The following is a 12,015-nucleotide window of genomic DNA, read 5'->3' as shown; positions in this document are numbered from 1 at the left end:
TTTTAATATATAAAATCAAAATAAGAATATATAGATATAAAATACATGAATGTGTTAAACTTCCAGAAACCTTTGCCATATAAAATATTAGAATTCAGCAAATCTAGCAATAAATCAAAACTATTTCTTATATGCTTCAAAGCATTAAAAGTTTGCATTTAATTATGTAGGAAAGGTTTGATGTCATTTTAGTTACAGAGCCTACTGACCTAGGGAAATAAACTTAGAAAGCCATCTGGTGTCCTGTGGCAGCCTTCATGTCTTCCTGTTTCATTAGATAGTTATGGGAACAGTATAGTGGGAACACTGATGGGTTCAGCTGTGAGTATCAGTATATAACAAAGGATCAATTAGAATAAACATAAACTAAGAAAGACCTTGTTAAAATATAATAACTGATATTCATAATGATGAAGTAAAGTGCTCAGTGAGTGGAAGGTTAAATTAGATTCATTACAGTCTCTACTAAGATGGGGAATGTATAATGTATAGTTTAGAAATAATTCTACTGGAAATAGTAGAAACTGCTTAGAGAATTTTATTACCTGAAAAAATATACTTATATGACATGCCGCATTATCTAATCATGCCAGGAAAATAAGTCTTTACTATGGTAATATATATATGATTTTATATATATATATATATAAAAACACATCAGTTATAGCCAAATGTATATACAGGTATTAAATATATATAGGTATTAAATAGACTGGAAGCAAGAGTAGACAAATTTTAAGCAGTGTTCTGAAAGAGAAGTTGACCATGATCTGCTTAGTTAGATAGAGATTTGGGTGGAGGTGTGATTAACCTTTGCTATGGTTCTGGGTTGGAGCATCAGTGGTAAATTTTTTCAGTCATTTCTTCTGTTTGTTACAGCTTCTATTAGCTTGCCTGCCTTCTGCAGGATCACAAGACACTGTTTTACCTAATGTTTTGCCACAATATTTATGACAGTCACTACCTATTAAGCCCATTTGTCATTCTATTAATAGCCATTGCCACATGCCATACTATTGTGTGTAGTATCACATTTTATATATCATATTTAGTATTGGTTATGATATAATTTTGGCTGATTATAACAGTAACTTAAACAAGACAGGAGTTTATTTTTCTCTCATGGAAAAATCTGAGTTTATATGGTTTCTTTGCTCTGTGAGTTAATCTCAGACTTTAGCCTTTTTTTTTTTTTGGTCTTATTTCTCTACCATTTCTAGGATCTGGCCCTCATTCACATGGTATACGATGTTTTATTACCTGTTTAGCATTCCAGCCATTAGGAATGATAATTCCTAATAGTAATTAAGAAAGAGAGGACATGCCTGTTCTGTTTGAGTACCCAATCAAAAGTTGCATACATCACTGCTCAAATCCCATTGGTTAGAACTTAGGTATAACTAATTTAGCTAGCTGTAAAGATATCTAGAAGTCTTTAATCTAGGAAGTCATGTGTCCAGCCAAAAATTGGTAGGGAGGTTCTTTTACAACAAAGAACAGGAGATAGACTATTGATTGAGTAGACAATTAGTATTCTCTAATGTCTCATTGTTAGATACATACCTGATGCTTCAGTTACCACATAAACACTAGTAACTGTCACCCAATATATACCTTCAATTCTGACCTGTCTTTTAATCACCAGATCTATAGTATTTTGCCTACCTCCACTTGGATAAACATAGGTATCTAAGATTTAGTATGTTTAAATCTGATCAATTTTTTCATTCTTCTTATTTTCTGTCCTGAGTGGTAACACCATTATCTACTACCATTACCCAAACCAGCAATCTGAAATTTGTCCTTGGACTTCTTAGCTTTCCTTACCTCTGTGTCTAATCGATTACAAAATCCTAAAGATCTCGTGAATCTATTTCTCTTCTTCCATTTTGAAATAGCTTATCATTTCTCATTTGGATTACTGAGATAGCTTCCTAACTTACTGCTACCAGAATGACCTCTCTGAAATAGATTGAACTATGTAAAGCCTCAATAACTAAAATGTATAGAATATTTACTATGTGTCAGGCACTATTTTAAGTATTTTATGTTAACAAGCCAGTTTTATCCTTACAATGACCCTCTGAGGTTATGTAGTTGACTAAACTGAGACAAAAGAGGTTAAATAATTTGTCCAAAGTCAGCTAGTAATTGGCAAAGCCAGGATTTGGTCAGTCTGGCTCCAACGTTTGTGTTCTAAAACATTATATTGCTCAAAATATTTGTCCATTGCTTTCTGAGTAAAATACAATCTACTTAGTGCACAAAACCCTTTCAAACTGCTTTTTCTCTTCTGTGTCTTGCCCTCTTACCTTGTATCTTGCTATTTTTCCTTCATGTATGCTACACATGAAAGGAAAAATAGCACCACACTTGTAGTTTCCCAGTACAGCATGCTTTTTCTCACCATTGTACTTTCCTCAATGTCCTTCATTTGGTTATTTTGTTCTCTTTTAGACTTCTCCACCAGGAACCACCATTGCTGGCACATCTTTTTGGCTACCCCAGTCTAGGTCAGAGAAACCTCTTCTCAGTGCTTTTATGCCATCCTCTTGATCCCTCTATCATAGCACACCCATCCTGGATTATAATTATCTACTTCCTGTGTGTCTCTTTGTAAACTTCTCAAGGGCAGAACGTCATCTTTCATATTGCCTGATGCTCAAAAACTGTTAGTTTCCTTTCTTCCCCTATTCTTCTGTTGCTACTCAGAGATCATCAATGATTTCTAACCAACAAAATCTATGGCCTTTTTTTCAGGCTTCTTTCCCTTTAAAGTCTTTGTTATGATATTGAAACAGTCTTTTCACTTCCATGATACTTGTCTTGCATCTTGTCATGATACTTGATACTTGATGCTCTGGTTTTTTCTTTTCCCTTATTGATTAATATCTGGCTCCCTTCTGTCCTCTCCGCCCTCCCCTCTGGCAAATCTGTGTAGTTTTTAGGACTCAGTCATCAGTCCTCTGTTTTATTACTTTTCATTTAGTCAGAGAATTCTTAAATCATTATCTCTAAATATGATTTCTCTCCTTTTCTTTTTGTAACTGCCCTCTAGGAACTCCCCAGTATAAAATAGTTACTATTATTTACTGAATCCTTTATACTGTGCTAGGCACTAAGCTTTTCCATACACTATCTCCTTGAATTCTTAACTATGAGTTGGGTGGTCATATTCCCATTTTGCAGGTGAGTTAAATTGACAATAATATAAATAACATGGCCCAATTCACACAACTACCAGGTAGTGGAGCTGGGTGGGATTCCAACTCATTTTTGTGTCTTCAAAATCCTTGATTTTAACAACTCTAATATGCTGCCTATTAACATCTTAAACTCATTATATCCAAAACTATACTTCTCTGAATGGGACCCTCTCCCAGTGTTACTATTCATTTTGTTATTTATGTGTCTTTCACTTATTGCCCTTTTGCTCTACAGTTTGTGTTGTTGGTTTCTCCTTAGCAATTTTCGATTTCTACTGCCACTCCCTTAGTTCTTTATTGCCAATTCATCCTATAGTGATCCAAGCTCTTGGTTAACAAAGATGAGGTGTAAGTTTTAAATCTGATATGACCTTTACCACTGTTGTTGATCTCCATTTTGAACTTTCCTCCCTAGTTCAAATCAATCTAGTGTTTTCACTGTTAATTCTCTCTGTCCAAAATATTCTTTTTATTTTCTTTTCATTTAAATTTGAGCCTCAATCCCCTAGTGTCGATTTATTGTCTATAGAAAACTGCTTTCTTTTCTGAACCCCTGTATTACTCAGTTTTTTGTAAGCTCATTTGATCTTTAATCATTTAATACTTTGTATTCCTGATTAACTATTCATGTTTGTATGTGTTTCTTCTTTCCAACTTTGAATTGTAAACTCTGTGAAGTCAGGATTAGTTTTTATACTTCTCTGTAGTTCCCACGTTCAGCATCTAGCGTAATGCCAGGGACATTTTAGATGATTAAAACATCGAATGGGGTTTCCCTGGCGGCGCAGTGGTTAAGAATCCGCCTGACAATGCAGGGGACACAGGTTCCAGCCCTGGTCTGGGAAGATCTCACATGCCACGGAGCAACTAAGCCTGTGCCCCACAACTACTGAGCCTGCACTCTAGAGCCCACGTGCCACAACTACTGAAGCCCATGCTCCACAACAAGAGAAGCCACCGCAGTGAGAGCCCGCACACAGCAACGAAGAGTAGCCCCTGCTCGCCACAACTAGAAAAAGCTGGTGCGCAGCAACGAAGACCCAACGCAGCCAAAAATAAATAAATTAAAAACAAAACAAAACAAACGAACAAAAAAGACATTGAATGAATGGATTTTACTACTTTGACACTTTTCTTTTCATTTGAGATTTTAAAAATGATAATAAATATTATTGATGGAGCTTAAATCACCATGGAAGTATCTCAGAATAACGTCTTAAAGCATTATATTGAAGAGATTAAGTAGATTATAGTTTATTGTATGTTTTAATTTTATATTTTAAAAAATATAATTTTCTTTTCTCCCTCCCTCTTGGCCTCTGTCTCTGTTTCTCTCTCTCTCCCCCTCTCTGTTTGTTATTTTTTGGCAGCCGATTCGAAGACAGTCCCTTACCCCTCCTCCTCAGAACACTATTACATGGGAAGAATATATATCTTCTGAAAATGGAAAGTAAGTGTTGTTTTGTTTGTTTATATATTCTTTGGTTTTTAGAAAAGACAATTTGTAAAAACATGAATATTTAGGCGTAAAATGTTTTTTACAGAGAATTATTAATATAGTTTCATCTGAAGCAGTTCTTTTTCCTTTTAAAAATATGGATGAAGCGTGAGGGAGAAGCATCCCCAGTTACATTCTCTTTTTGAATAAGTTGTAGAGCCTTCTTTTTACAGCCCTCTTGCCAATTTATATACACCAAAAAACCTATAGGACATTGTTCTAAGGAAATATGAGGACTTGCCCAGTGCAGTTGCTTATTTGAGTTTTTGCACTGTATGATGAACTTTATATTCTGTTATTATCCAGAGTCTTTTGCAAGGTATGTAAGGCTACTCATTGTTTATCTACTTTTTGCCTTTCCAAGTTCATCTCCTGTCGTCATCTCTTTGTTTCAGCCTGTGCCAGACTACTTCTTACTATCCTTACCCAAGACGTTTGCTTAATGTTATATTGCTAATACTTAGTAGAGTACCTAGTACATAGTTTTTGTATCCAGTAAATGCTTATTGAATAAAAGAATGATGAATGAATGGTTTATTTTGAATGAATAAATAAATAAGAATTTTTTTCTAGCTGACCATGTCAAAGAAAATACAGTCCTTTGTAGAAAATATTCTTTTGGTGGAGAATAAAATATTACCTACCCTCATGCTTAGTAAGAAGTTGTCTTTTTTTTTTTGTTTATGTTGAAAGGCTTATTGTTATACTTTTTCTAACTTCTCTAAAATGTTTCCATCTTATAATATTCTACAAGTAATATAAAATTCTGTATTCTTTACATCACTTCTTATTGATCAGTGCTGAGAACCATAGACAGTAAGAGATTGAATTGAATAAGTGATTTAAAAGATATAAAATATTTTTAAAGTTTGTTTTTTTCTATGGATTTGCTTTGTTATTAAAAATAGTGATTATTAAAATTCAATATGAAATTTTCTGGGTTTTGATCATATTCTTCTGAACTTTTATGCTTTGCTATTTATTTTCTTTTTCTTGTTACCCTTGTCTCATTTATTATACATGTTTCATTCCCTTTTAGCATAATTTTATTTCTATCAGAGTAAGAAAAGTTGAAATACTAATGAATGTCATTGGAAGATGACAGATTCTTCTTAGGAAGATGACAGCATGTGGAAAAAATTTCCTAATATTTTCTTTCTTTCTTTCTTTCTTTCTTTCTTTTTTCCTTTTTCATTTTAGAGCTCCTCATCTGGGTAGAGAACTGGTGTGCAAAGAGAGTAAGAAAACGTTTAAAGCCACAATAGCCATGAGCCAGGAATTTCCCTTGGGAATTGAGTCGTAAGTTTGTTATTAACTGCACAAGTTTATGAAAGAAGCTATTAAACTCTAAAGGCTATAATAATGTTGGCATATGAGTGGTGCATTTGAGGCCTTTGAAATGTAAAAGCAAATAGCCATTGCTTTGACAGTGTGTCGTGCTCCCTTCTAGAAATTTTCCAGCTCACAAAATATTAACATTTTAATTATTTTAACCAGATAAATTTTCAAATAATTATTTTTTAATTACAAAAGTAATACATGAATACATGCTTATTGTAAAAAACTAACAGTTTGGAAGTTTATAGAATAAAAATGGCAGTTTTCTTTCACCTCAGGTAAATAACAGGTAAATAACTGCTGTATTTTTGTCTAGATTTTTTCTGTGTTTTTTTTAGAATTTTTATAAAAATGGGGAACAGTCTACATTTTGTTCTGTTAGTTCCTTTTTTTCTTTTAAAAGTGAGTTATCTTGGAGTTCTTACAATAAGTACATTATTATCTATCTCTTTCTTCTTTCCTTGGTATTTTGTAGTATTGATGTACTGCCATTTATTTTATCATCCCCCTATTGATAAACATTTTAATTATTTGTAGTTTGTCACCCTTATAAACAGTACTCCTGGAGTACTTGAATATATCCTTCCAAACCTGTATTCATCAGATGCTCATTAAAAAAAATCGATTTGGAGAGATGGGTGGAATGGGAGGTGGGTAGCTAGAGCCGATTCTGACGACAGAACTGCACCTTTAGGCTTCTCACTAAAGTAGGGGATGAATTGAAGTCCTAGGCTTTCCTCTGTAGATCCTTTCACTTTCAGTCTGGCCTAATACATTAAAAAAAAAAATTCTCACGGAAGAGAGCAGGACCCTTCTTTTCTACAAATTCTATGCACATCTCATACTCCTCAATAGCCAAGCTTTGGAAGAGTAGATAGAATTTGGTATACAGTCCTCAAGTTATTGATCAAAGAGGGAAATAAATAAATAGTTCTCAGAAGATGCAGGAAGGGAGTTAGCCATACATACAAATCTGCATAATTTATCATATCTTGGACCCAAATGACTCCAAGATGCACCAGATATATAGTCTAATGAAGAAGAATAATGTAGCAAATTATAGATGCTCTCAATTTTAGGAGTTATCCCAATTTCAGAGATGTTAATATGTGAAAAAAAAAAATGGGTATTTTAGAATTTATAAAATGTGGAATTATAGCCATTCCCCCTGCAAAAAGTAAAATAAGGAATATAGATAGCATGTAAAAGCCAGAAAAAGAACTCATTCTAGAATAAAATATAAGTCAAAGAACAGAAGAAAATTCTTTGTAAATACTATAGGAAAACATAAAAAGAACATGAAATTGGTAAACTAGATCACTCTAAGATGAGATGCTAAGACAATAGAATGAAATGAAAAGGAGATTGTAAAGCTAAGGAAATAAATTAAGCACTAAATAGCACTATTGCAAAACAAATACATTAGAAACAACAATAAACAGGATAGATGTAACCAAAAATTAAATTTTTATAGTGTATAGTGAATCCAGTGAAAGAAGAGGTTAAAGAGATTTGAGAAGTAATATTTATGGAGGAGAGTGGTTCAATATAAGGATCATTGCTGTTCCACTTAAATAGAAAGCCTCCAAAATGTAAACAAAATAGTATTCAAAATATGATAGAAGAAAAGAAAATTTCTCTGTATGGAAGAACTAAATCTGTAGCCTAACATTAGGCTCCAAGAAAAATTGATAGAGAAGGATTAGTAACAATGATTATATTGATTAAACTATTGTATTTCAATTGTAAATAGAGAGCTCTAAAGGCATTCAGGCGAAAAAGGGTAAAAAACAACCTGGCCTTACATTTTTTCACATCTTGACATTGCTGAGGCAAAGAAAGTGTGATCTGATAGTATATCTAGGTAAGATGTCATTTACATATCAAGGCAATTGAAAAGGACACAGAAGAATTCAATAAATATAGCAGCCATGGGCCTTTTTTGAAAGAAAAATACTACTACTTGAAAATGAAATTCATCCAACCAAAGGATAAAAGAAGTTATAGTATAATGACTAACATAATACTGAATGCTAAGACACCTCGTGAAATTGTAGTTAAGAGGGAAAGATTATAAACTGAAATTTTATGCCAGTCAGATTTCCCTTTAGTATGTAAAAAAGAAACACTCAGTTATCAAATCTATAAGAAATTAAGGAATAATAAGTACATAAGAGCCCTTCACACACACAAAATTGACAGTGAAATTCAGGCGTCCAAACAGTGAGGCTAATTAAAGAACTTGGGAATTTGTAGACTTCAGGAAGAAGACTAGTGTAAGCCTTGAATCTGCTGAAATAGAGAACTAAAATCAACAACTGTGGAAATTATGGCTGCCCAATAAAATGTGAAAGTTGGGCTTCCCTGGTGGTGCAGTGGTTGAGAGTCTGCCTGCCAATGCAGGGGACACGGGTTCGAGCCCTGGTCTGGGAAGATCCCACATGCTGCGGAGCAACTGGGCCCATGAGCCACAACTACTGAGCCTGCGTGTCTGGAGCCTGTGCTCTGCAACAAGAGAGGCCGCGATAGTGAGAGGCCCGCGCACCGCGATGAAGAGTGGCCCCCGCTCACCGCAACTAGAGAAAGCCCTCGGACAGAAACGAAGACCCAACACAGCCAAGGATAAATAAATAAATAAATTTTAAAAAAATGTGAAAGTTATAAACTTTGACACAGTGAAAGGAATAATAAAACAAAAAATCAGGAGGTAGAAGGAGGTGTCATTTTCTCATCTTTAATATCTGGAAGTCAGTAATACTGTGTAAGTTTGAAGCATGTAGTTATAAAACAACATAAAGACACAATGAAATCAATTTGAAAAATTTTTTTCTCCTTCCATTTTTCAGATTATTGAATGTTTTGGAAGTAATAGCTCCCTTCAAGCACTTTAATAAGCTTAGAGAATTTGTTCAGATGAAGCTTCCTCCAGGCTTTCCTGTAAAACTAGGTAAGAGAAAAATTTTCATGTAAGTTCAGTGTCTATTAGAAATATGGAGCTGTTTACTAACATTTAAGAAGAAGAAATATGCTTTGAAGGAAAATGGATTTCCTAGTTTATATTTTTATACGGTTTTTCTGTAATTACATGCATTGATATTCATGTTTTGTCAAATATATAAAGTTCCTGATGAAAACTCTAATTCTACTTGATTTAAATCAAATGTAAGGGATATGCAAATACTTCATTCAAGAGGGTGTGGGTGAATTATGATGCACTGTGATAATGCTTTAATGCGAAATATAGGGAGACTGGATTTTAGCCCAAATTTTCAGCAGACTCTGAGTTTCTGAATAGTGGGAATGTTTCTGTTGTCAACAGTCATTATTCAGGGATACAGTAATACTCATTACACTTTATTTTTCAGTCTTAAATGTGTAAACTTAATTCCATTTTAAACAATGATCTTTCAAAACAGTAAACTCTCATTTTCGTATATATTTATCTTCTTAACTATATTAGAAAACTGGGAGCAAGACGCTATTTACAGGTTCTTTAGGAGTTGAGGCTTAGATTTAGCATTGATTTAAGCTCCAGGAGGGCCTTCAATACCATCCATTGATCCAGCCACCAAATATTTAATCAGTGCCTGCTGTGTACTGGACCCTTTTCTATGGGGGGGATGAGAGACAGCAAAAAGCCCCTGCCCTTTTGGTGTTTACATTATGGATGGGGTGGGGGGATATTATATAATAATATAACTTTTATATAATTCCTCTGATATATTTTATATTGTTTCACTCAATATTACTGAAACCACATCTCAGAATAATTAGGCCAAAATGCTTTACTCCCAGAAGTAATTCTTTTATTACTAAAATTAAACTCGACCTTCTCAACTTTCCAAATTTGAGAATACATTTTGTGAATTAAAATTGATTTTAAAACATGTTCTAACTATGTCATTCTAGATTCCCTTTGTGATGTAAAAGCACTGGGAACCCAGTGTCTACTTGAGTAAACCAGTGATAAGATTCTAGGCAGAAACTGTTAGAAAACTAAATCTGAGTGTTTGAGCTGTGGATCATTACATGAGTATTTCTGCAGAAGCTTAAAATCCCACTGTAATTGTCTATAGCCAGAAAATAGTTCAAGCATTGGACTCTCTTCTATATACTGTATTTAAGGGGCACAGTGACAAACTAGAATAGAGGGTAGGGATTAAATATGTGAAACTATTACTGTATTCACATTTTTTAAAGTCCCAAACACAAATCAAACCTCACAAGTTTTTTTATGAAAAAGAAATACTTTGATTATATAGAAAGGAAAAAAGTCTACAATACATTTTTGCAGGCATTTCTCTGATATACAGCCATATTAACAAGGGATTTATAATTTTTTGCTTGTATACTTATTGGGAATTTGCTTACCTCTGTCTCTCTTGTCTCTTTGTCCTTCTTTCAAAATGACCCTATAAAACTCCAGTCCTACATCAGTTTAATCTTCAGTCATTTCTGTTTCTATATTTAGGCTAGAAGGTACAATTGAGGGGAAAAATTTGGGTATTGTTAACACAATTACATGTTTTCAAAAGCAGCCAGAGCTTTAAATGCTGATTTTGAATGATCTTTTCTCTGATTTGCTGCTTCCCTCATTCTGCTTTCAAAGGCTAAATTTGAACCTCCTTCACCAGTCCCCATCCCCAGCCCCCCACTACTTCCTCCCACAATCTAAGCAGATGAATTTTGTTTTCTTAGTTACAAAAAAAGGCCATCAGAAATGAGACCTCCCTCATTACTCCCAACTTCTCATACAAACTTTTCTGCCCCAAGCCCTATCTTTTCCTCCATCTTTTCTATCTCAGTGGAAGTGGTGTCCCTTTTCTTAGCTTGATTATTCTCTTCATTTGTACTGTGGATCTGTTCTCCTCCCCGCTTTTTTAAAAAGCTTGCTCTATCAGTTTCCTCATATTTCTCCTTTATCTTCCAACTCCTTCTGTACAGCCTTTTTCCTCTTAGCTGTTAGGCTCTGTTCAGGTCTTTCTCCTTTTAAAGTTAAACCAATTAAAGGTCTTTCTCCTTTTAAAATTCAGCCAATCTAGGGAGTTCCTTGGTGGCCTAGTGGTTAGGATTCTGGGCTTTCACTGCTGTGGCCCGGGTTCAATCCCTGGTTGGGGAACTGAGATCCTGCAAGCTGCACGGTATGGCCTCCCAAAAAAAAAAGTCAGGCCCAGGGAGGTGAGGGGAATATGGCCAAACTTCAGAAATAAAATTCAACCAATCTAATGAAACAATCCCTTTAGCTCCACCCTACCCAGCATTTGCCTTTAATCTTTGCTTTTCATAGCCAAGTTGCTTGAAAGTCTACTTTTATCTCTCCATTCTTTCTTTCTATTTATAGTTATATTATAAATGGGGGAAGGTGAAAGGAGATAAAGGGAGGCAAAATTTTTCTACTTCACTTGAATTGCTAAAGTGATGACACCAGGAGCCTATGATAAATTAGTTATATATAGTGTATACCTAGAGCAACCACTAAAGAAGGTGTACAAAGAGATATACTCAAAAACACTGTAGATAAATAAAAATAAAATTCTAAAAAGTAGCCATGTTGGGACTTCCCAGGTGGTCCAGTGGTTAACACTCTGCGCTTCCACTTCAGGGGGCACAGGTTCGATCCCTGGTTAGGGACGTTCCACATGCTGTGCGGTGCAGCCAAACAAACAAACAAACAAACAAACAAATAAATAAATAGTCATGTAACCTACAGGAAGGCAAGAAAAAGAAAAATATATGAAAAAAGAGAGACAACAAGCAAAAAAACAAAAAATGAAACAGCAGACTTAAGTCTTAAGTATATAAATAATTCCATTAAGTATAAATAGTCTAAATAGAACATATAAAAGATATAGATTGGAAAAACAGATTAAAAAAACATGACTCTACTACATGCTATCTTCAAGAAACTCCCTTCAAATATGATATTGGGGCTTCTCTGGTGGCGCAGTGGTTGAGAATCTGCCTGCCAATGCA

At 34.4% G+C, this 12,015-nt stretch overlaps 1 protein-coding gene across 1 annotated transcript in view; it reads left to right on the top strand.

Annotated features, from left to right (window-relative positions):
* The window catches only part of ANKRD13C (ankyrin repeat domain 13C), an 81,230-nt gene that overhangs the window by 61,719 nt on the left and 7,496 nt on the right, over positions 1-12,015 (top strand). The window contains exons 10-12 of the mRNA XM_068540103.1: positions 4,577-4,656; positions 5,905-6,003; positions 8,889-8,989. Coding sequence (XP_068396204.1) covers positions 4,577-4,656; positions 5,905-6,003; positions 8,889-8,989 — 280 coding nt within the window. The remainder of the gene's footprint in view (positions 1-4,576; positions 4,657-5,904; positions 6,004-8,888; positions 8,990-12,015) is intronic.

The sequence above is a fragment of the Eschrichtius robustus genome, chromosome 3 (assembly GCF_028021215.1).
Source record: "Eschrichtius robustus isolate mEscRob2 chromosome 3, mEscRob2.pri, whole genome shotgun sequence".
Taxonomy (NCBI): Eukaryota; Metazoa; Chordata; class Mammalia; order Artiodactyla; family Eschrichtiidae; genus Eschrichtius; species Eschrichtius robustus.
Note: the sequence above shows the minus strand (reverse complement) of the source record. Positions and strands in the feature narration are given on the sequence as shown.